The sequence below is a fragment of the Bemisia tabaci genome, chromosome 3 (assembly GCF_918797505.1).
Source record: "Bemisia tabaci chromosome 3, PGI_BMITA_v3".
Taxonomy (NCBI): domain Eukaryota; kingdom Metazoa; phylum Arthropoda; class Insecta; order Hemiptera; family Aleyrodidae; genus Bemisia; species Bemisia tabaci.
The window spans coordinates 12,201,242-12,226,911 of NC_092795.1; the positions used below are offsets into that span (position 1 = coordinate 12,201,242).

Sequence of the window (25,670 nt, forward strand, 5' to 3'; positions counted from 1 at the left end):
TGCCTTGACACGACAAGACATAGCCCTATCTTAACCATGCAATATATCGCAGTTCGATGTCTTATCAGGCTGCTTTAAATGTTCAATAATCGGCCCGCTGGTACCTGTTAGATGCAAGTAAATCCTGAAGTGCTGATGTACTGACTGACATAAATCTCATTACATGGTCAAAAGACTAAAGAAAATGGTTTTATTCTCAGCAGTATGATAGCATTGTTTGGATAGGTCATTAATAAATTTTTGCTCAGCTTTTCTGTTAAAATTGAGCAGAAAATGTTTCAAAGGATGTTGCACTGTAGTTTTTAATATTACAATGGCCAAAAGGTGAAACCATGCATCTTCATCGCGGTGTTTCAAAATTTCTTCTCCTATTTTGTTTTTTAAACACAATCAAGCCCACTCTATGTAGCCTGGAATGTTCACAGAATATTCTGCTAACAGAGCAGAAAAAAAATAAAAAAAATTTGAGAAATTACGCTGACTATTTTTCCAATAAAACAAGTAAGTATAACAGGAAGTCTCCAGTGTTGCAAACGAAGATACGTGGTTTCGCACTGTAACCATGGATCGCTGTCACAATTTCACTTTGGAGAGCAAAAATCAGCATTAAGTCAGTGCTTTGTAGGGAATGCAGCTTATTACTATAAATGGTAGCACCCATCTAGATGAGTATAATTAACTAACGCAGACAGGTAGAGAGAGAAGGGACCATAGTACAAGTACCTCTTTTTGACCTTTCGTCATCATAACGTCTACAGGGCCGGATTTACCTAGAGTCCCTTTACCTATTTGCCACCCATGGGCCACCTGTATTTTGCCGCTCCCTTCTCATTCGTTTTGAAACATCAATAAAAACCATCAAGTGAAGTACCGGAGGGGGAGGGGAGGGGTGCATAAGACGCGTTCACTCGTGTTGGACACATTTTTTGCGAAAACCCTGTCAACACTATTAGCAAAATTTCACGGAACTTTGCGCGAAAGTTACATACGTAAGTTCCGTAAACTTATCTCTGTGTGAACAAGGCCTTCCATTTGTAAGAAATGAACGTAAAAATGATGCAAGAACAAACATAAATGTGGTTCAATAATTTTAACCTCCGCCGCCGCGCCGCGCTGACTACACTGTTTTTGACGCAATGCGTGAAGTATTCCTACAGTCTTGTCGGCGCTATGCGTTTCACGCCGACCGCTACTGAACGCACTATGTTCGACGCAATGCGTGAAGTATTCATGAAGTCTAGTAAGCGCTATGCGTTTCATGCTGACCGCACTGTTTTTGACGCAATGCGCAGTTTTGATGCAGTCTTGCAGGTGCTAATATTTGTTACATGCCGACCTCCGTGCTGAGGGCTTCTCCTTTTCATCTCAAGTCCTATTCATCATCAATGCTCTCTGCGCCGCGTCGCTCCATACCAAATTGTGTGTTTGGTTTATCTTTTCACTCGACTAATCAAAGGTCGACTCTTTGTGTCACCGAAAGACGCTTTTCTCGTTTGTAATTTTTTTCTGAATCCGATTTTTTTTATACCTATATTTAAAAAAACTGCAAAATTTGTCGCCCTCTAAATTTGCCGTCATGAGCCGCGGCCCATGTGGCCATCCCCTCAATCTGGACCTGAACGTCCAAGGTAAAATCGATGAAATAGATGCAATTTAATTTCTTGAGGGAGAGAGAAATTTAATAAATTAAAATATTTAATTTAATAAATAAGTGAACAAATACACACAAAGGTAGACGTCTGGCGTCGAATCAAGGGCTTCAATCGCTATTAGCGCTATTCATTTTTCCCTCAAGCAACTATTCCAATTCTTCGGAGATCAAATTGCATACCCCAAGAAATGAAGGAGCTTTGATTGGGTCTTGTGACTTTCAGTCCGATGATCGGCGGTGTCGTGATGCTGCAGTAAACTATAACACACCCGACTACATTAAAACCAATAAGATTCCATAGTTTTGAAAAAGAGTAAAAAAAACATGTATCGATTATAAAACTCCCAAACTATACGCATCTAGGTTTTCGTTGTTACAGACTCCTTGCCATACTTCACTTTTTACATGAAGATCTACTCTGAGTCAATTCCCAAAGACTTGCGTGGTTTTTCTCCTCTTGCGGACAAATTCTGAAACAACTTCAAGGAGTAATTTTGATTTTCTTCTGCCGTAAGGAAATGGAACAGGAGCGGAAATTTTGAAACGCCGCAAACGAGATACGTGGTTTGGGAGTTTCATCGTCGATATACCGTTAGTCTTCCTCGGTTTGGAGTCGACCATTTTGCAAGAGAGACCATTTTTGGTTGAAACTTTCAACCAAGAGAGTGCAATTTTACCAGTAATCTAACTTCATTTAAAAAAAATACTTCAATATTGCCGAATGCCACAATTGCCACGCTGTTGCAAACCCTTGAGGCTATTCTTCAATGTTTATCACGAAAGTTCCTTATGTCGTTTTTACGAAAAAATCACCTTCCGGCCAAAGTATCACAAGCGCCATGCGACGTTTAAAAATTTCCGCCGCCATTTTATTTTTCACAGAGAAATGGTTCAACGAAGCTGTCTAAAAATTTCACTGAATTTTCCGTGTGCCGCCGATAAAATTCAGTGAAATTTTCAAACAGATTCACCCAACAATTTCTGTGGGAAAAAATAAAACGGCGGCGGAAATTTTTAAAACATAAATTTTTAAAACATCGCATGGCGCTTATGATACTTTGGCCGAAAGGTGACGATATTTTCTGTGCTTCCGTATCAGACCAAAATTTCCAAATCCGTGTACGTGTTAAGGTGATTCGATGGACGCCATATTTTGTGTCAGAACAACGTGCGATATATCGCATCGATTCGCTCTATTTTTTCAGCTACTAATCATTTTTCTCGAATTTTGAGATCGCAATTCTGTTGTCAAGAGACTAGAGCACCCACTTACCAATTTTTACAAACAAATTCAACGTAAGAAAGGCGTGGTTTTCTTAGAGAGAAAACATCGCATTCGATACTGGTATCGAAACTGCATTTGAATGCGATATTTTCTCTCTAAAAAAACCACGCCTTTATTATACGTTGAATTTATTTGTTAGAATTGGTCAGTGAGTGCTTCAGTCTCCTGACAATAGAATTGCGATCTCAAAATTTGAGAAAAATGACGAGTAGCTGAAAAAATGGAACCAATTGATGCGATATATCGCATGCCGTTCTGACACAAAATATAGCGTCCATCGAATCACCTGAAGCGTATCCTGACTCTTTCCATACAAGAGACACCCTGATTTTTTTTTTTTTTTATTTTTTTTAAACGTGTTTGGTTGTTAGTGTTCTGACGTGGTTCAAATAACTATAAACCGGATTACCTTCGTATTTTGAACACTTGTTAGTCGCGAAGAAAGCCAGCGTGCGAGGAAGTTTAAGGGTGGAAAGCTGCGTACGCGCGGAGCTCACGCACCCCTATAAAATAAATGAATTGGTAATCCTCCCACCCGGTGCGGGGGGTTGTTTTATTTCCCAGAATAAGGTCACCGAGTCAATGTCAAAACTTTGACCTAGTTTTCGGTATAATTGTTGAATTTCCCCTCCCGAGGCGAACGCTCAATTCCAACCGCTCGCTTGCTTGATTAACTTCGTTTCCATGTCATCTTGTACTTTGATACTCTTCTTTTCTCGGGAAACTCATGATTTTTATATGTGTCCTGCTCGGTTCGTCTCTGATTTCTTCCTCCTTTCGTAGCCATGCTACACTGGAAAAAAAAAAAAAAAAAAAAAAAAAAAAAAAAAAAAACATTGGATCTAGAGTCCAGACTCTTGAAAACATTGACAAGAAAAAATACTCTCGATTCAATCGGATTTTTGCTCGAATCAAAACGAAATTCGCTTAAATTAAGATGCTTGGTTCTTGATTTAAGCTAGATGCTGATTGAATCAAGAGTACTTTTTCTTGTCGATGTCTTAAAGAGTCTGGACTCTAGATCCAATGTGTGTGTTTTTTTTTTTTTTCCAGTGTATCGTTTCTTGATCTTGTAGAAATGTCTACATTTTCCTCTCCTTCAAAAACGTATCTTCTTTGTAGTTCCTTTCGCGCTGTTTACTCAACTGAGGCCGTTCAAATTACCCATAGCTTTTTTTTGTTTGCTTAGTCCCAAGTCAGACAAATTAACCCGTATTTAAATACCTACATTGATTCTGGAACGTATGTTATTTTCATGTTTTTGAAGGTAAAAAATACTTTGGAGGGGGGGGGGGATTCCATCTTTTCGGCAACACTGGCACTTTGTCACCATATGTAACTCCCCCAGAAGAGATAGTTGGGTCAAGCTGACCCGATTTGGGATTTCTAGGGGAGTCGTCGAAGGAAACTTTTTTGGCACCCCACAACCCTCGCCAAAATACGTTCATTTAGACTTGCGCCCTGTATAGGGCGCTTAAGTTAATTGTTTTTCCTTTTTCTAAATGATTATTGATTTGGACGCATATTTCAAGCAAAAACCTCAACTTATCTCAAATTTCAAAAATAAGAGAAAACTCAGCGCGGGTTGATGACAGTAGCAGATAAAGAAATATTCGTGCTTGGTGGATGTCCGTGTTGCATCTGCAAAATTGAAGGCTCGATGACGAGAGGCATGAGCTCGCAATGCTCCGCTGTTTACTGTTAGTGAGGTGAAGTTCATATTCGAGAAAAAATTTAAAAGACGAGGCGGTCGTCTTTCCTATCTTTTGCTGTGTTACACACGGAGCGCTCGAAGGACTACTGTATAAAGAACACAAACGGAACCAACACAATATGGAAATAGAGGTGGGGACATGACGCGCTTTGATGACGGCGCAGAGATACAACTATTCGTACCTGATAGATGTCCGTGTTGCATGTGCAAAATTGAAGGCGCGAGGCGTGAACCAATGCAAGTTTATAAAATTGTCGAATTTTGAAGAACAAGTTTGCAACTCATTTCTGCTATTGAACTTCATTTTCCAAATGCAAATTTTGTGCAATTTTGGCGAATTAAGCAAACCTAACCAAAGATACATATGAGTTTACAAGCCAGTAGACTTGTAAAGAGCAATCTTGCAACTCATATCCACCGCTTGGCCAAATTTTGCAATAGACACTCGACATTGGCTAATTTAGTGGATATTTTGTTTCTTTGCCACAGTAAATCGCCCTGTGCGCAGCCATCTAAATCATGATGTCTAGTTTTTTAAAAACCGGGGAAAACCGGGATCCATCTGGGAATGAAAATTTACCGGGAAAATCAGGGAATCTGTTCCAGAAACCGGGAATCTCTTTCATTGACCAGATAATATCAACATCAGGAACACTTTTTCAATTAAAATTTTGAATGTGCGCCAAAGGAATGGCCGTGAGATGAATTAAAATCGATATTCATACCTGAAAATCTGGAAAATTATATTCTTTTCCCCTAGAAATTCCCGGGAAAGGAGGAGAAAACTTCGGTTTCTCATCAGGGAATGAGCTCCTGATAATCAGGGAAAATCAGGAAAAAATCAGGGAATGAGCTTTGCCATGAAAACTAGACACCATAATCTAAATTGAATCACCGATGATAACCCTTTTTTAGCGTGGCTTAAGAGAACTTAGCGAGCAATGAAAATTTCCCCCTCCATCGCTCCAAAATGAACAACGTCTGCTCGGCTTCGCAGACGCAGGTAATTTGGCGGCGTCGGCCATTTTTTTTTTAATGTTCGTTTATATCTTATGCCAGACGCATAAATCAAAACGTCGAGCCGTTGGCGCGCCGCGAAATTTTTGAAAAAGACAGAGCCAGGAAACTTTCACCTAATTCGGAGCAACAACGGTAAGAATCGAGATAATCCAGGCATTGTTAGTCTCTAGTCTCTCTCGAAATAGTCATAGCCTCTCGCGTCACGCCCCTGCCTCTTTGTTGGTAATACTGCCGTGCTAAGGAAAAACGCCGCAAGAACATTCGAGAGTTGCCAAATTTCACCGGATAAAATAAGTATGTTTGAAGAATGTTATGCATATTTTCCCTTGAAATTCTCAGATAATTTAGATCAAATTGCGTACAAAATTGTCCGAAAATTTGGAGGAAAAATATTCACATACTCTCTTAAAAATTAGTATGTTGTCTGAAGAAATTTGGCAACGCCTGAAGGTTCATACGGCGTTTTTCCTTAGCACAGCAGAATATTCTACCAACTCCTGCGGTGTGATCATTTATTGACGCATCATAAATTTGTTTCTTTCCTTCTTCTCCCCTTTTCCTCACAGTGAAGAATTTGCTAGTGTCTGAAATACGATGAATTTCGTGTCTAAAAGGAAACTACTGAGTGAACTGAACACGAAACTACCCTTGGTTCTTAAATTGAACAATTATTCGAGGAGATATAAAAAACTTATCTAGTCTGCTAAAATACATGTGTTTAAATGGGAAATGCCGATGACGTCACATGGCGGCGCATATTCTCACTTTTAAATCTATTTAAGTACATGATATTTTCCATATTAGCAAAAAATTATGAAAAATACGGCAAGCTCAGCTCTTTAAGCACTCTCAGATGAAGCAATAAAAAAATTGCGAGCAAATTCTCCATTGTATCCAAATACAACGCAACCACTCCAAACTAATACAATGTATGGTAGTCTTCGGTCTTCTGTTGAACGGAAAAAAATTATAAAATACAAAAAATGTCACTAACTCACTTCTTGTCAGTTACATTAGGAATCTTCCGATGATGTTCAACGTGTTCATACTGTGTTATGTCAGGGATATGTCAGGGAATTTTAAAAAATCATGGAAAACCGGGAAATGTCAGGGAAAATTTATTAAATCACCTTCATTTCCTTTCTAGAATGGGTTTGAGTTAAAGGTTTGAGATTTTGAACAAGAAAATTTGCCTGAAAATTATTTTTACTTATGTCCTCTTAACCACTATGTCATATTTTCAATTGTTGGGGAATTTCACCAAAATGTGTCAGGGAAATGTCAGGGAATTTCATTTTCTAAATTTCTTGGCAACCCTCCCTGTCCGTCCTCACCCAACAAATTAAGGAACTCTAGATTCAGCTTTTGTCAGGGAAGTTCCCTGAATGTGTCGGGGAAATCAGGGAATTTTATTTTCCGCACTTTCCGGTAACCCTGCCAAGAGCGTTACGTATCTTATGAACTCCTAACTGGATTGCATTTTTCAGAAAGGAACCATGAGCATTGCAATGTTGCTCAGATTGTGCAACTTCTTTTTTCTTGGAAGAAGAACCTGGTCATCTCCAAACATTTTCTACTTTACATGCTAAAAACTGTAAATTTAAGACAAAAATTGCCACGGAAATTCCATATATTTGCATGATTACAGTATAGTTATATTGCAGAGGGTGGAGTTGCACAATCATAGCAACATAGCATTGCTCCTGGTTCTTTTATGCAAAATGCAATCCAACCCATGTTTTCACAAAATACGACTTGGTGCGTGTCCTTTAAGCTTGGTCCATCCATATCCCCCCCCCCCCCAAAGCGTTACGTATTTATGAACTCCCAACTCATTTTTTCACAAAATTCGACTTGGTGCTTTTCTCACAAGCTCGGTCCATATGGTGTGAACCAGTGTTGCCTTTCCGTCGGTAATCTCGCCATTTATTGTTCCTTGCATCGGTCGTGGAGTCCGCGGAGCCCAGCGTGAGCGAATAACCCGACTTGCACTGGTGCGTGTTCGTCATCGTCGGAGAGCAACGCTCTCATTTTATAAATATTGACTGTTAGAAATTCAAGAGCCGATGCAGTGTGTTTAGTTTACGCCGCGCGTTCGTTGACTGCCCCTCTCGAGCGACTCTTCAGCTCCGAAACTGATGAGCGTCAGCAGTCAGCTGTTCGCACATTCGAACTGCGCTGATCCGATGCTGACGCTGAGGTCTGCTGAAATTGCTGATCGGCGGTTTCAAGGTTTTTCTGACTCTGATTTTCCCTGGATCGCGCGCAACAACGCAGGGCGACAATTTCCTTCGGGCAATCGGCGCGGCGGATCCAGCCAATTGGCAACATTGTCTTTTCTCCATTGAAACCTATGGAAATGTATCGATTCTTGGAGGGGTCTGGTGCTCCGACAAGAACCGATTATTTAGCATAGGTTTTAATGGAGGAAATCTGGTGTTGCCAAATTGCTGGATCCGCCTCTGCAGATGTTGCATGTGTGAGGAATTTGCGATTTGACTGTTGAGTCTTATGTAAAAGTTCGCGAGAAACACGATGGTGCCACTGATTTTCTCTGAAATCAACTCCCAAGCTCAGAAAAAGCTCACAAAGTTGAGGCCAAAATGGAGGGGATATCCCACGCTATTCTGAGAGTCCACCTCTACATCAAAACAAACTCTCCATGCAAAGATAGGGAGCAAATACATTGACAGGGCTGCCACTTTATTTAGGGACTCTAAAACTGAAAACACGGCATCACTGCTAATGTATTTGCTCCCTAGGTTGAAACGAATGGCTCGTTTAGAATAAGGGGATAATGAAAGGCTGCGCAGCTATCCGTTGTGCCTAAGAAAGCTAGAGCGCCCGTAATTTATGGTATAAGCAACACGGACATCCAAAGAACACGAATAGTTGCATCCAGCCCTAACCATTGAAAAAGTCCGAGCGCCTTTGATTTTTTCTGCTTTTGATAATCGCAAAATGCAATGTTTTGGCTGAGCCATGGGTTCTAACGTACACTTCTTCTTTATTTTTCAAGGGAAGAATAAATTGGAGTTTGCCAGAAGCCAGCTATTAGGCAACACCAGATTCCCTCCATTTAAACCTATGATAAATAATCGATTCTAATCGGAGCTCCTGGCCTCTCAATGAATCGATACATTTCCATAGGTTTAAATGGAGGAAAACAATGTTGCAATTTGCTGGATCCGCTAATGCCTCTTGCGTTGCAAAAACCACCTCAAAAATGTCTTCGAAGAATCGGTCGATGCTCCCGTAGATTTCTTGCGACCGACCTTCGATCGTTCACAGCACATACCTAGTTTGTTTAGCGAAACGTCCTGGCTCCAAGAACAATTATTTTCCGAAACATCGCGCTGTTTTGAAAACAGAATCTCGGCTGATTTCTTTATTTTTCAAGTCTTTCATTTGTCGTATCTGTTTTCTCCGTTTTAAGATGAGTTGAGTGACCCGCAGTCGGCTTTTCCTATTGTTTTTCTTTTTGCATTTCTTTCTCTCTCGCTCTTCTTGGTTTTCGATTTTGATGCCCCGGAGCTGAGGTCAGTGTGCGTTGGAGTTCCATCTGGTCGGTGGCACTGCCGCGTCCCGTGGGTGCCTTTTTTTTTGGTGTTACTGCCCCATTTTAGCGAACTGATCGACTTTTGTGCTTTTCAATGAACCCTTTATCGTAAATAGTAACTCCTACAACTGACCACGAATTTTCGAAATGTGTACGCTAATCTCGTGATTAGAATCTGTGTTTGTCTCTTGTGTAAGTTCGGTTAAGGCGAAGACATTTTTGCTTTTTCATCTTTCATCACAATGCCTTTCAACGCTCAAAATATCTCGGTCGAAATGGAATACTTCCCGAATTTTGAATCGTATTTTGATGTGGAATACTGTGGTGAGTCGAATTTTTATCCTAGTGCCTGTGTCATTTTTACTTCCTGGCTCCCTCCCAAGTTTTCTGCCACTTTTCCGTAGCCTGGGTCAGTCAAGTTTAGTTTTATAAATTTATCAAATTAAGCACTCTAATTTGAAAATATTCGCCTTTATCTTTGTGAAGGGAGTCCTGCGAAATCCGAGAGCAAGTGCGAACCTCAAATTGCTTCGAAGTCTGGAGCGGAGCGAAAAGTTGAATGTTCCTTCTTTTCGGCTACGCTTTACGCTAATCGAACTACACGCTGAAACTTTTCTAGTCCCACCCCAAGCAGTTCAGCTGCTTTAACTATTTCATTAATATGGGCAGCTCTCCTCCTATGTATTCATTGGTTCATATTTTCCCGCCTAATTGCTCCAAACCAATAAGCGGGCCGGAGTCCTCAAAAGGATCCCCATTGGTCAATTATAATTGTTCGCTGCATGTTTATTATGTTCGTAATAGAGTACCTATATTTCGTAAGGCAAGATCTACTTTATGAACCTTACTTTTTGGAGAGAACATTATGCACTTTATATTGCAAGATTTGTTAACGGTTCAGATAGGGCATCTACAGAATTATTAAGTCGATTTTATTTGCATTAAGGAAAAACAAAATTATATTTTGACGTCGAAGACGGTCTGTAAGGGCACCTGTGTTTAAGTACACAGCCGCGCCGTCAGGGACCAAAGTGCAAAGTGTATTTATTTTAGCATTAAGGATATACATTTGGAAAACAATTTTCTCCAAAAGAAGACAAAATTAAATAAACAACAAACAAATAAATAAATGAAAGAACAAGCATACGTATCACACGGTGTGCATTAGATACCATTTTCCTGATGATGTATTGGTAGAACCTTGGTTTTCGTAGCGTGCAAGCTGGTGTATACCATGTGCAAAGTATACTGCCACTTGCCGAGAGTAGTTGTGAACTAAAACTGTTGGTTTGGTATCCGAAACGGGCCGTCTGCCAACGACAAGCGGTTTGGCGTCTCTTGAGGTTGGAGTAAAAGACGTATTACTAAAGAGCAAAGGAACGAGACAGCAAGAGTAGTCTGCTCTTGGCTCTTTTGCACATGCGATATCATCAAAGCGCGATCTACACACTCAACTAGTTGCTGTGCCTAAAATTCAAATTTTCTTGTAAAACGAAAATCTGGAACACCCGGAAATATTGATGAAGATTAAACTTTATGAAAATTGTCAGGATCTCGTTCAAATTAGGAATACCGTAAGGAATCCTAGTAAATACGTAAAATTTCAGCGTATTTCCATCCTAAATTTTTGACAACGAACTCGAAATGTATCGTTAGCTAAAGCTGGTGCATTACTATTATATGTGTGATTTGTTTTTAACTGCACTATTTCTTGTAGAAAAACTGTCGTGGGGACGAAAGAAGAATGATAGAATAATAAATGTGCCAAAAAATTCTGTACGAAGTCTATTCGTAAAGTAAGACCGGATTTTCCTCATCTCCACCACTAAAAAATACGCATAAGCGATTCTCTCAATGCTCAGAAACGCGATCGTTTTTTTCAGTTCGGTCCATCAGTTCGCGAGTAACACCTTTTTTCTGCATCCTCGCAGCCTGTAAAATAGTGGATTTTCGCTAAAAATGAGGGATTTTTAGAAAACTGAAAGTAGACCGACGACTGCTTCTCTCCAATGATTTGTCACTAGTTCTGGATAGTTATTTCAATAATTTTCCGTGAGTTAAAAACTCTTGGTTTATCTGGAGCAATCACTGCTAGCGCCTTCAACATGGCAAAAATACTTCACGCATTGCCCTTACGGTACCATCTGCAGTAAATTGTCATGTTCGGATTCGGAGGCTCTAAAACACTCTATGAAACACACTCGGCCATACTGCCGTGCTAAGGAAGAACGCCGTATGAACATTCGAGAGTTGCCAAATTTCCCTTGATAAAACATGTATTTTTGACGATATACATGGACATTTTTTTTGGACATTTTCAGATATTTCAGATTAAATTGCGTACGACATAGTCTGAAACTTTTGGGGAAAAAATATTCAAGATTTTCCCAGTAAATTCGGTTTTTATCGGAGGAAATTTGGCAACGCCTAAAGGCTCATACGGCGTTTTTCCTCAGCACGGCAGCATACCTCTGAGAAGCGTTCAATTGGCATCTCTGCTGAACGATTTTGCTATGACGTCACTAGAGTCTTCGTCAAGTTGTCCATAAACTAGTTTAGTTCCAGTTCATTTATTGGCCGAGTACGGTCAATGAAACAAAAATAAATGTGCATTTATTTCGGTACGGTATGTTTTTAATCAGTCATTTCATTAGGTGCTGCCTTGCCTCCACTTACACTTTGAAGCAGTTACATCAACCATTGTTAAATTTAACTGGGCAACTTAATTTCTTAGAAGAGAACGTTTGTACGGGTTCCTTTAAAAATTGTTAGGAATTTGCTTCCTACTCTGCAGAAAATTCACTGAAATTTGTCCAATAATTCACGCAATTTTCTTGTACAAATTAAATTGCTCGATTAACTTTGACAATACTGCCGTGCTAAGGAAAAACGCCGTATGAGCCTTCAGGCGTTGTCAAATTTCCTTAGATGAAATGCGAATTTTCAAGGAAACTGTTGGATATTTTTCTTCAAAATTTTCAAACAATTTTGTACACAATTTAATCTAAAATATCTGAAAATTTCAAGGAAAGATATGCATAACAAAACTCAAAAATGCATGTTTTATACTGAGAAATTTGGCAACTCTCGAATGTTCATGCGGCGTTTTTCCGTAGCACGGCAGGATAGCTAATGTGGCTTAGAGTCCCTTTATACTGAGAGTCAAGACAACACCCTCTCATGGAGTCGCAAACGGAAATAAAGATTACTTAAATTGAACGTTTCTCGTAATCTTTGATCGGCCCATTCTCAAATTCCTTTCTCCGCTCCCTCTCTAATTCCGTTTGTTCCTTGTCGAACACTGGAAAAAAAAAACACATTGCATCTAGATTCCAGACTCTCGAAAACATTCACAAGAAAAAATAATCTTGATTCAATCGGATTTTTGCTTGAATCAAAACGAAATCCGCCTAAATTAAGAGGCTTGGTTCTTGATTTAAGCTAGATTCTGATTGGATCAAGAGTACTTTTTCTTGTCGATGTTTTTAAGAGTCTGGACTCTAGATCCAATGTGTTTTTTTTTTTTTTTTCCAGTGCGTAATTCCTCGGTCCATCCAGATTCCAGTGGGCGGCCGGCGCGCACGGCACGAAAAACATAGTAGCCCCTTACAAGGCCGCAGGAAACTTCATGCATTGCGCGCAGCGCACAGTAGCGCCTTACAAATCTGCAGGATACACGCATTGCGCGTATACCACGGTGCGCGCTCAATTCGTTGAAAAATCGTATTTTCTTGGTGTCGAACCCACCCCGCTGTACAGCATTGCCGAACGGTCACACTGCGAGCTTGCAATCCTAGGATCGCAGGATTGTAGGGCTTTGTATTTGCAATCTTTTATGTTTTGCAATAATCTTTGCAATTGGTGATAATGTAATATTTATTCCCGTTTGTGACACTGTGGAGGCCTAAAATACGGTGACCAATCAGAAATAGATTCACATTGTCTTAACTCTCAGTAAAAAGGGACTCTAATGTGGCTTGGTTCCTTTCTGTTCAACGCGGTCCTTTCGAACTAGGTGGATTAAAAATTGAGGAAGAGCCTGAGCCAGGGTTGACGGGGGGATCCCGGGAGCGGCCGAGTATTAAATTAGCGTTTCGGAGGGGGCTCGAATAGAGGTCAGGAGGAATCTCAACGGCGTACTCACTACGGCCGAAGGATGACGCAAACTGCGCGCGGCCCGGCCGATGCGTGCGCCGCCCCTCCCCACGACCGACGGGGTTGGCGACGGCCGCGACCGGCGTGCCTTGAAAACGCAGCGGAAGGGTGAAAGGGAAATCTGGAACAGACAGCTCCCGAGCGATCCCCGATCATCCGGGGCCCGTCCGTCGGAGGGAAGGAGGTCAGACTCGCCGGGTGCTCGCCGGGACTTGACCCGTTTTCCCTCCGAGTCGGCCCTGCGCCCTGCGCCCTGCGCGCGAGGCTCAAGGCCGCTGGAGACAGGTCAGGGGATTCCTCCGCCGCGGTGACGCATTTTTATCGCTGCGTATGCGAGCCGTACGCAAACCTGCCTCAAGTTATTCCAGGTCAGGTATCCAGGTCATTTTTATTATTCATCCCGGCCCCTCACCCCCTCCCCCCGCGCGCGCCCCGGCTCGGGGGTTGCGCCGCACAGTGGATCTAGAGTCCCTTTATACTGAGAGTCAAGACAATGTGAATCCATTTCTGATTGGTTCCCGTATTTTAGGCCTTCACAGTGTCACAAACGGGAATAAAGATTACATTTTCACCGATTGCAAAGATTACAATCTGGAATGGACCAGGGAATTACGGGTTCGGCAAGGAACAAACGGAATGAGAGAGGGAACGGAGAAAGGAATTTAAGAATGGGTCGACCAAAGATTACAAAGAACGTTCAATTTCTGTAATCTTTATTCCCGTTTGTGACTACATGAGGGGTGTTGTCTTGACTCTCGGTATAAAGGGACTCTAAGTGGATCGAGTCAATAGAGAAGTTGCAGGTGTCTGGAATTCGATGAATTTCGTGTTTAAGTGGGAACTACTGAGTGAACTGAACGCGAGGATACTCTTGGTTCATGAATTGAACGGTTATTGAAGGAGATATGAAAAAAATGATCTAATCTGCTGAAATACATGTGTTTAAATGGGAAATGCGGCTAGACACTGGAAAAAAACGCATTGGATCTAGAGTCCAGACTCTTGAAAACATTGGCAAGAAAAAATACGCTTGATTCAATCAGATTCAAGCTTAAATCAAAAGGAAATCCGCTCAAATTAAGAGGCTTGGCTCCTGATTTAAGCAAAAATCCGATTGAATCAAGAGTATATTTTCTTGTCGATGTTTTTAAGAGTCTGGACTCTAGATCCAATGTGTTTTTTTTTCCAGTGGATGACGTCACTATGCGGTGCATTTTTTCACTTTAAAATCTATTTTTATACTATTCCACAAATCTGAGAAAAATTAGAAATAATACTGTGAAATCAGCTCTTTAAGCACTTTCAGATGAAGCAATTACAATTTTTGTGTGCAAATTTTCCATTGGAGAGGTCAGACACGATTGAAAAACTTCCAAAGCGTATATCTTCATTAATATGAAATTTTGATGTTTTGAAAGTAGTTTCATTGGTTTTCTCGTAAAATTTTCTGAAAAAGCACCCCTTTAAATTAAAACTGTGACGAGATAAGCGTAAAATTTTACGATTTTTGTCAAAAATTTCATGTCCGACCTCTTCCATCGACTCGATCCACTGTGCGCGGCGCCTTCCCTTGCGTTCACAGCGTTTTTAGGCGCTCGGACCCCGGTTTTAATCGCCCCCACTTTTATCAATATTCCTCCCCCTATTTCACGTATTTATGCCTGTATTTCCCTGTGATCCACTTTTGGAGCGCCCTCTCATCAGAGCAGAGTGAGCGGAGGGGAAATTTCGATGAGTCCATATGAGATCATCCACGCGAAATGGTGGGTGGAATTTAACGGCATGTCCAAAGCGTGCGATTGAATTTATAACCGCTTACTTCACGATTACCTCTCATGCGTTGATTACCGTTTTTTTGCAGAATGGAGAACTTGCACGAAAAATTTTTATTGCCTCGTCTAAGAATCCTCAATGAGATGAGTTTGAGTGATTTTTCATACTCTCTGAGATGGGAAATTGTTGACAAATATATTTAAAAGCGAGAAAACGCACCGCCCTGTGACGTAATCTGGCGGCATTTCCCATTAAAGCTCTTGTGTTTTAGTAGGTTAGGTTTTTCTGTCGTATTTCCTCCTATGATTGTCCGATTTATATACCAAGATATCCTCATGCTGAGTCCAGTGGCGTCGCGTGAATTGCGATGTATCGATTGTTATGCCATTTAAATCTATGGTAAAGAATTGATTATTTAGGTGTTCGCTGCGAACACCCTGTCTATCGATCCTTTTCCATAGGTTTAAATGGCATAACAATCGATATATCGCAATTCACGCAACGCCACTGAACTAAGCCTCTTTTTCTCTCGTAAACCCTTGAAATTATAGCCAAATTCGTCAACCACCTCCATTCGAAAGTTGTTTTGTTCTTAAGTAAATTATTAGTGCCGTAATTTTCAATAAATTCCATCGTACAATTTTCCCCATTGTTTTTCGTTTGTTTGTTTGTTTTTTTCGCGTCGTCTGCTCGTTGAGATATAGTTTCGCAGTGAAAGCTCGGGCATGCTTCGCTGCCTCAGTATCGACCGCGCCCAAAAAGCATGTGTCGGTGGTAAAGTATTTCATGTTTTGAAGGTGCTCTGAACACGTAGCTCATTCATTCGCTCGCTCAACATCTCGCAATACGAATGTTCGTGTGTCTTTATCTGCTCCACAGCTCCGAAAGATCGGCCAGGTTCAACATTTTAATTAATGTGAATATTTCATTCCTGATTATTGTCCATACTGACGATTTTATATTATTCTGATTTGGACTGCATTCTGCAATTTGGAACTATAAATTCTGGCCCGGTCTAAAAACAACGTATGTGCCCTTAGTTGCCCTATGCACACAAGTGTTTTTTTTTTTCAGATGAGCCAAAATTTACAGTTCCAAATCGCAAAATGGAATCCATTTAATCAACCTACGAACTTATAAGACTACGTTTCTTGGCTCTGAAATTTTAAAACTAACGAGTATATTTTATTTGTTTGTTTTCTTTTGTTGTCGCACGTACAAAAAGAACCATTCGGTCAAGTGTTTCACGCGATTACGACTTTTTTCCTCACTCACTTCCGACAGTTTCCTCACTTTCCCGTTTTCTTCAAATTGATGACTTTTTTCCGCTCTTCAATTTTGAAAAGACTCTCCAAAAGTCGAAAAAATCGATAAATTCTCCGAATTTTTTCGGTGAAAAAAAGAAAGGCGTAACCGCCCGATATCCAGAAATTGGGGGCATTTAACCGCCAGAAATGCGCATTGTTTAGAAATCTCCCAACAAGTTTATAGAAAGTAGAGACTAAAGGAAAAGAAACGTTTTGCAACAATTGCCTCGAAAACCAAGATGAGCCATCTCGTTGTGCAATCCCAAGATTGCGCGATGGGGCATTTTCTGCGGAGGGTATAGATTCGATCGACATGACATGAATCGATCGAAAATGAAAACGTGAATGAATCGACGCCGATTTGATCGACAAAATTCGATCCATTCACGGGCTTGTCGATCGACTCACGGGTTTATCGATCCATTCACGCGTCTTGTCGATCGACTCACGGCTTTTGTCGATCCATTCACGGCTTTTGTCGATCCATTCACGGCTTTTGTCGATCCATTCACGGGTTTATCGATCCATTCACGCGTCTGTCGATCGTTTCACGGCTTTCGTCGATCCATTTACGACTTTGATCGATCCATTCACGGGTTTATCGATCGATTCACACGTCTGTCGATCGACTCGCGGCTCTTGTCGATCCATTCACGCGTTTGTCGATCGATTCTCGGCTTTCTGCACCCCTGGAAGCGATCAAAACGTGCAGACACCATGGCCTAGAATAATTTGGGTCCCCGAAGACGGAGACTCGGAACCGTGCAGAAATCGAGGCGAGGACACGGCCCATGGGAGGGGGGGGGGGGGCGGACGGCGGGATTTCGGGTGACGAACGCGGCGACGCGCGTCGCGCGGCCGTGAGCGTTTTGCAGGAGCCAGGAACGAGCGTCGAGCGCTCGGAGTAAAAAGAACCGTGCGGACCACCGTTGCAGTGGCGAGGCGTGAATGGTCGTTTATCGATTTTTCCCCGTTTGAAACTATGCTGAAGAATCGATTATTTCGAACATCATGTTTATCGATCATTTTCCATAGGTTTAAATGACATCATTCGATATATCGCAAAGCCCGCCACGCCACTGCACCGTTGCTGGTGCCGTGCGCTGCGTAGCGGCATAGTTATCGGCGCGAAGAGCAAGTCTGATCTTTCGCAGACCTTGGTTCGACGCTGAGTGGGGCGCCCATCAGAAGATTCATTAATGATAAAGCTTCGAATCATGTGTCATGGCGAACAACTTGCGTTTTTTTTTCTCTTTTCGAAAATCTTACTCTTCATAATGTACCGTCCGACGTGCAGCACAGCGCCGCCGCGGCCCGACTCTTGACCCGCGTTGTCAAGTTGACCTCGGTTTTGATTTAGTTTTTTAAGTGCATATTGCACCTGTATTGACTAGTTTTAAAGCTTTTTAACAACTGATTGTGCCTTCAGGAAATGCGGAATGCTACGGCTTACAAATGAATTTCCATCGAAATCGCACCTTTGTACGTGTTAGTACGTTTTTAAGTAACTCATAAATATGGCCAAAAAGTACTTTATTCTATTGACCATTAATTGGACCGCGTTAAGTGGAAAGGAACCATGCCATATCAGCTATTGTCAAATTTTCCGGAAAATTTAATTGTTTATAAGAAAACGTTTGTGCGAATGCCTTTGAAAATTTTAAGGCATTCGATTCGTGCAGAAAAATTCACTGATAATTTGCACAAAAATTCTTACTGCTGTTTTCGTGTATAAATTAAATCACCCCATAAAATTTAGCAAGAGCTGATGTAGCTTAGTTCTTTTCTACTCGACGCACTGTCTAATTGTATTGATATGTCAAAATCGGTTCAAACTGGAAACCGTACCCATGAACTTATTTTACGACGTTAAGGGTTGAATTTTCGTAAGACCACCTCCGAAAATACTTCTTCAAATAATCGGCCTCTACACGGACTTTTCGGTTTGTCAGAAAAAAATACTGATAATGACTGAAATCCACGAAAGTGTGGGAATCCCTTATCTTTTCGCAGTTCTAAAACGGGAACAACGTTGACGCTGTCCACAATAGACGTCAGTCACCTTAGGGGAGGGGGTTCAGAGGTGCCTGACATGTGCTGAAAATTACATTAGGGGTAGGTCCTGGACATGGCAGGATCGGCGGGGGAGGGAGGGGATCAGGAAAATTGCCAGGCGTCATTTCATTCGCTCGGCTGACGTAAGCGTCTAACTCAATTTTTACATGAGAACTGGAACGCATGGATGTATACGGATTTTAGGGATCACTCCGAACTGTAGTCATGCACCTATACGTCGTCCAGTGGGGCAAGTCAACGGGAGAGATTCTACGCGCTGCGGAAACTTTAAAAGCTTTGTATCTTTATTTATAGACTAGGGGGCTGCGCCCTCTGACCGCTCCGAGGCGCGACAGCACATGTGCGAACACCTGAGTCAGGGAATGAGCCTCTAGACAGGGTAAGAACTGGAGGCTCTAAGCACATGAATCTGCATCAGAATTTCGCGTAGAATTCAATGGTACAAACGGGAATTCATGAAACCAACTAATAAGCGAGATATTTGCGTAAATAGACTGCGCATTTTTGTAAATCCCGCTCGCCTAATATACGAATGACGTCACATTTGTAGCCAATAGGATTGTCGCAGCGCTGCGCAGCGCCGACTGAGCATCGGCCATCGAAAACGTCCAACGCTCCCAACGCCGGGATCGTAAACAAACGAAAATTGATAACAGGAAGGACCCAAGCACCCAAGCAACTCGAAATCTTTTAATTTTCATTAATTACAGTCCATGTTCGACTTCAAGAAAGCATTTGACAACCATTTTCCTCGTATTTTATAACCTGGAGCCACAGCCTATCGGCTCATTGTAATGTGCACTCTGAGAATCAGTTCCACAAGTCCAAACCCTGACATTCTTTTCTTTGATCATTCTCTTTTCATTCTCGCCACAATTTAAGTGTTATTCAGTTTCTTTATCTAAAATATGTGGTCTTGAATTCATTCAGGAGTCAGAAGTTTACCTTTCTTTTAGTATTACAGCCCTTTGACCCCTCAAACTTCACCGATATGACCTCATGTAGTTCAAGGTTTCTCTGGCCCGAACCGAGTGATTACACATCTGAGGTGTGTCTCATGGTTCTTCAAATTAGCAGTTTAGAACTAAATTAGGGACTACAGTGACTCAATCCAGTTCTGCTTTCTTGTTCAATGTTTGTTATCAGTGTCTGTCCTTTGACGTGACCAATTTAGTGCATGCACTGTTACGCTATAAGTACAGGTATTATTGCTTTTTTCCTGCTGTCAGACCTTTTTCTTAAGCCTGCTGATTCACCACAGAATCTGCCCTAGTTGTGTAAATAATTTGGTGTGTAGTTATTGAGTTAATACCTCCTTGCGGTGATGCAAACTTTCTCAGATCCGTCATAAGTGGGTATTGCATTTAGACGATCACTCGGACCAGATGAAATCACTGCTCTAGCAGCTTAAAATTTATACTTTGATCTCTGATTCACTAATAAATAACACTTTATGGTGTCATTTATATTTAATCAGTTCAAAGCTAATTCGACAATGAATCATCAATGGTCCGATCGAAAAAGGAATTTTCTGGTGCGTGCTATGGCTGAATCGACACTACATTCAATTTTCGAAAGCTTCAATCAGGACATGACCATCCGTCTTGAAGTGAAAATATTTTTCAACCATTCAAGTAGTTCAAAAGGTAAGATATCTGAAGTTACTAAGGTATCACCAGGGTACATACGGATCTGTTGTTGGACAGTTAGTGTGAGTATGCTTACGTTTGTGGATAATCATTCATGGCAAAAAGAGGATGTTAATGACAAGGCTAAACTGGGAAACCACTTACCTAAATTCACAAAGTTTCAGACTTCCTGTTCCTCTTAATTTCTCAATTAAAAGATCATTCAACAAAATCTCTGAAATGTGATATTTTTCCTCTACATGGGCAGAAAATTCAGTAATTAATTCAAACAATATGCTGACTTGCTTCCCTTTGAAAATCTGAACTGGATGTAGAAAGTTTGAGCAACGTATTCAGGATATGTAATTTACACGTTTTGCAAATGATACCTATGTTTGGCCATTAGATTGGTTTGAGAAGTAAATGTTACAAATGTCATCCCTGGTCAATCTGAACTGTTTTTCCCAACTTGTTTTCATGGTGGGATGTAATTCTATGACTTTTCAAGATCCTTTCATCTTTCGGTACCTGAAAAATTCAGTGAACCAAACGACTTTCAATAGGAATCGTTGGCAACTTTACCATTGAAATGATTCTTAGGTGATTTACTTACCAAGTACCAGTTCCTGATGAATTTTTTTAAGGTTCATGCTTTCGAAAGTTGAGTTGTAGGTAATGTCGATTCAGCCGTAGCACGCACCAGAAAATTCCTTTTTCGATCGGACCATTGATGATTCATTGTCGAATTAGCTTTGAACTGATTAAATATAAATGACACCATAAAGTGTTATTTATTAGTGAATCAGAGATCAAAGTATAAATTTTAAGCTGCTAGAGCAGTGATTTCATCTGGTCCGAGTGATCGTCTAAATGCAATACCCACTTATGACGGATCTGAGAAAGTTTGCATCACCGCAAGGAGGTATTAACTCAATAACTACACACCAAATTATTTACACAACTAGGGCAGACTCTGTGGTGAATCAGCAGGCTTAAGAAAAAGGTCTGACAGCAGGAAAAAAGCAATAATACCTGTACTTATAGCGTAACAGTGCATGCACTAAATTGGTCACGTCAAAGGACAGACACTGATAACAAACATTGAACAAGAAAGCAGAACTGGATTGAGTCACTGTAGTCCCTAATTTAGTTCTAAACTGCTAATTTGAAGAACCATGAGACACACCTCAGATGTGTAATCACTCGGTTCGGGCCAGAGAAACCTTGAACTACATGAGGTCATATCGGTGAAGTTTGAGGGGTCAAAGGGCTGTAATACTAAAAGAAAGGTAAACTTCTGACTCCTGAATGAATTCAAGACCACATATTTTAGATAAAGAAACTGAATAACACTTAAATTGTGGCGAGAATGAAAAGAGAATGATCAAAGAAAAGAATGTCAGGGTTTGGACTTGTGGAACTGATTCTCAGAGTGCACATTACAATGAGCCGATAGGCTGTGGCTCCAGGTTATAAAATACGAGGAAAATGGTTGTCAAATGCTTTCTTGAAGTCGAACATGGACTGTAATTAATGAAAATTAAAAGATTTCGAGTTGCTTGGGTGCTTGGGTCCTTCCTGTTATCAATTTTCGTTTGTTTACGATCCCGGCGTTGGGAGCGTTGGACGTTTTCGATGGCCGATGCTCAGTCGGCGCTGCGCAGCGCTGCGACAATCCTATTGGCTACAAATGTGACGTCATTCGTATATTAGGCGAGCGGGATTTACAAAAATGCGCAGTCTCTTTACGCAAATATCTCGCTTATTAGTTGGTTTCATGAATTCCCGTTTGTACCATTGAATTCTACGCGAAATTCTGATGCAGATTCATGTGCTTAGAGCCTCCAGTTCTTACCCTGTCTAGAGGCTCATTGCTAAAATTGTCAGGGGATTTGAAGATGAAGAAAGTGTGGCAACCTTCCACGGAGAAAAAAACTCCGTGCATGGGACCCGAAGTTGAGGTCATATATGGATCTCTGAAGTTTTCTGATCACGCATCCGAAAACTTGAGGTCGAGCTGCCGAAGTTCGGGTCAGACATCGAGGCACTTCGGTATGTACCGGAGTACTTCAGATGTGTGACCAGAACCCTTCGGTATTCATATCGAAGTACTTCAGACGCCTGACCCGAACTTCGGCAGCTGGACCTCAGGTTTTTAGATACGTGATCCGAAAACTTCAGAGCTCCATATGACCTCAACTTCGGGTCCCACGCACGAAGTTTTTTTTCTCCGTGTAATACTCTACTGATGGGTTTTCGGGTTTCGCCCACCCCTAACGAAACGGAAGCCAATCAGAAATGGGTTTCGCATGTGTGGACTGTCTACGGAGGGACTGTGACTGTAAGTGCGGCGCACGGCTGATTGCCGTTGGTAAAACGGAGTAGCCATGGCAACATTCTATTATTGTACGGCTATGGGGAGCGCGCTATGGTGTTGGCGTGACGCGGTGCGGTGGCTTGATGGCTCACTGACTTAGTGGCTCTGCGGTTCTGTAGCTTGGCCCTGGCCCCGTTAAGTATTACTCGCTCACGGTGCCATTCCCGTCCGTAGCTATGCTCCGACGTTGCCAGCCCTCGCTTGTCCACCTCGAATTCTCACCACTGAATCGTTGCACCGCTGGAAGCAGTTCTGGTCGACAGAACGGCTTATCGAAATACTTGATCCCAGCACGAATGCCTTTCTATCGAATAATCAATCGTTAAGAGATCGATGGGTCACACTCGAAAAAGAAAAACACATTGGATCTAGAGTCCAGACTCTTAAAAACATCGACAAGAAAAAGTACTCTTGATTCAATCAGAATCTAGCCTAAATCAAGAACCAAGCCTCTTTCTTTAAGCGGATTTCGTTTTGATTCAAGCAAAAATCCGATTGAATCCAAAGTATTTTTTCTTGTCAATGTTTTCAAGAGTCTGGACTCTAGATCCAATGTGTTTTTTTTTTCCAGTGCAGTTTCGACTAGAGTACCTTTATAGGGAGAGTATGGACAACTCGATTTATGTAGCTCTTAGGGCCCAAAAGGGCGACAACGTGAAAAACGAAAATCACCAGAAAAGTGCCGCTGCCAACCTATGCATTTGAAAGAATAATCAATCGGACTGACAGCGCATTCTAAACAAGCGTTTTGAAGGATCAAGACACTGAAACTAAGAAAATGTATACGAAATCAAAATTTTATACGTTCTTTTATAATTTTTGATCAGTGTACCTACTCTCGGAGTTTGCATTAGTGCCACTGGATAATTCGATTTCAAAGGTTGGCTGCCTTTTTGAGCCCTAAGAGCTACATGACCTGATCAAACCTAACATCAAAATTTTCGAGCTGTCCATACTCTCCCTATAAAGGTACTCTAGTCGACAGAACGTCTTATCGCAATACTTGATCCCAACACGAATGCGTTTCTATCGAGTCAATCGTTAAAAGATCGATGGGTCAGTTTCGCCAGTCACAGAATCCTGTTTCGGTGCTTTCAGAATGCATCAGGGGTGCAGAAACTTCTGAGGGTTCCCCAAATTAAATTTAGTTCCCCTATTTCCAAGTTTTCGCAGAATTTTGCCCGACCCATAAAACAACGCGGCCGACAGTTTTGTTCCCTCAATACAGCGCGCTTGAATGTTTTGTTCCCCCAAAAACAGCGCTCTTGAATGTTTTATTCCCCCTGAAACAACAATTTTTACATCGCACAAGAAGGGGAAAAAAATAAACACCTTGGTTCCTCTATTTTTCTGGTTCTCACATGGGTTCCCCCATTGAAGTTACGATACCCCTGGAATTCCAATTCTAAATTTACAAAAAATATCAAGATCCGTCCGAAACACCGAGTTTCCACGTCCAGTATCAAATATGAACTAATGTATCGATCTTCAAAAAACATGGTGTATTGCCTTATCATAAATTTTGAAACGAGAAGCTTGAAAACGCGTTAACTTGTATATCGTAAGTCAAGCTGAGCATTATTTGTACACGGTGCCGGTGCGCTGTTACCTCTTTTTTTGTATTCCCAAAACACTCGTTTCTCTATATCTGCCATTGGAATATTCTTTTAGTAAACTATTAAAAACCTCATTATTCTGGAACTTTAGACCCTCTTGGTAACTTCTATGCCTTCGGGTTTGATTTCAATTAATTTAATTTTTAACGTGAATGTCCCGTTTCTGTAATGGGCTCGTCCCAATGAGTGGTGTGCTTTGCGATGTATAGACTGATCTGCCATTTAAACTTATGGAAAAGGATGAACAAACAGGGTGTTCGCAACGAACGATTTAATAATCGATTCCTTGCCACAACTTCAAACGGGGAAATATTGATAATAGATCATCAACGCCTCCCTGCCGTAACGGAACCATTTAAATTGTCTCTCGACGATACGAAGGTGTGATGCGTCGAGGAGCGTATTGCTGGTGGCCACTCTCGGACCGCCCGGCGCTGTTTCAGCACCGAGATTGCGGAAAATCAAACCTGTTTGTGCAAGCAACTTGTCAGTCGAATCCATTCCTGTCATATTGCGTCATATCACGTCTGCATAAATTAACTAATACGACCCGCAGTCTCTCTCTCTCGCGCCCCTCGGGTCCCGCTTTCTTTCTCTGTCGTCTCTCTCGGTCCTCAATAATTTTTTTCGTCTTCACTTTCCCAACAACAATGGACTTACTTTGTGCGTCTGGGACCAACCGCGACCCATCGTCTGGGCGTCCTCCTACGCTGACCGTCGTCGTTTGCGATCCTCTTCGCCGCGCTGCTGTCCTGAGGAAAAACGTCGTATCAGCTTTTAGACGTTGCCAGATTTCCTTCAATACAAACGGAATTTACTGGGGAAATTTTGAACCTTTTTCGTCAAATATGTCTCACTATTTTGTTCGTAATTCGATCTAGAATATCTACAAATTTCAAGCAGGGGACTTTCCGGAATTTCCAGGAAGTCCGGAAAAAGTACGATTTTTCAAGGACGGTCCGGAAGTACTAAAAAAGTGCAGACACTTTGCAAGAAAGTCCGGAATTTTTTTCATTTTTGTCGCAATTTGAGCGGAAAATTCAAATTTTTGACATTTTTCGAACTTCGTCGATTGGAGATGCTGAAAAAGTACTGAATTTTTCTATCGAGGAGGTACTGAATTTCGTGGGAATGTACCGAAAAAGTACTGTAAAAGAACTGATTTTTGGCCAGCCTGTTTTAGTAGATACCGTGTAGGAGGAAGGTGTCCGTGTTACTGGTGCGTTCCCGGAGCGAGGGAGCCAGAATGGGCGCATGGCATCGATTTTATAAAATTCTGATATGAAAATTCACAGCAAGATAACAATTTTTCTTCCCCAATCAATTCCAAAACGGTAATCTGAAGAAGAGAAGTCGAACTGAGCATTACGTTTTTTTTTTTTTTTTTTTTTTTTTTTTTTTTATGGGGGCGCATACCCACGTAACGGGTGTGTAACGAAGGGTGGGGCGAGTCAACAAACTCGATTTTCAGCGTTTTGTATTCTACGAATGGCCCCTGAGCGGGTCTCG

At 41.4% G+C, this 25,670-nt stretch overlaps 1 protein-coding gene across 4 annotated transcripts in view; it reads left to right on the forward strand.

Moving 5' to 3' along the window:
* ftz-f1 (ftz transcription factor 1) overlaps positions 1-25,670 on the forward strand; it is a 193,693-nt gene that overhangs the window by 3,072 nt on the left and 164,951 nt on the right. For 2 of the 4 annotated variants that reach the window (XM_072297757.1, XM_072297758.1), the window contains exon 1: positions 9,186-9,553. The exons of the other annotated variants lie outside the window; for them this stretch is intronic. In XM_072297757.1, coding sequence (XP_072153858.1) covers positions 9,472-9,553 — 82 coding nt within the window. In that variant the 5' untranslated portion in view covers positions 9,186-9,471. Of the gene's footprint in view, positions 1-9,185; positions 9,554-25,670 lie in introns of those variants that run through there. 4 annotated transcript variants of the gene reach the window in all.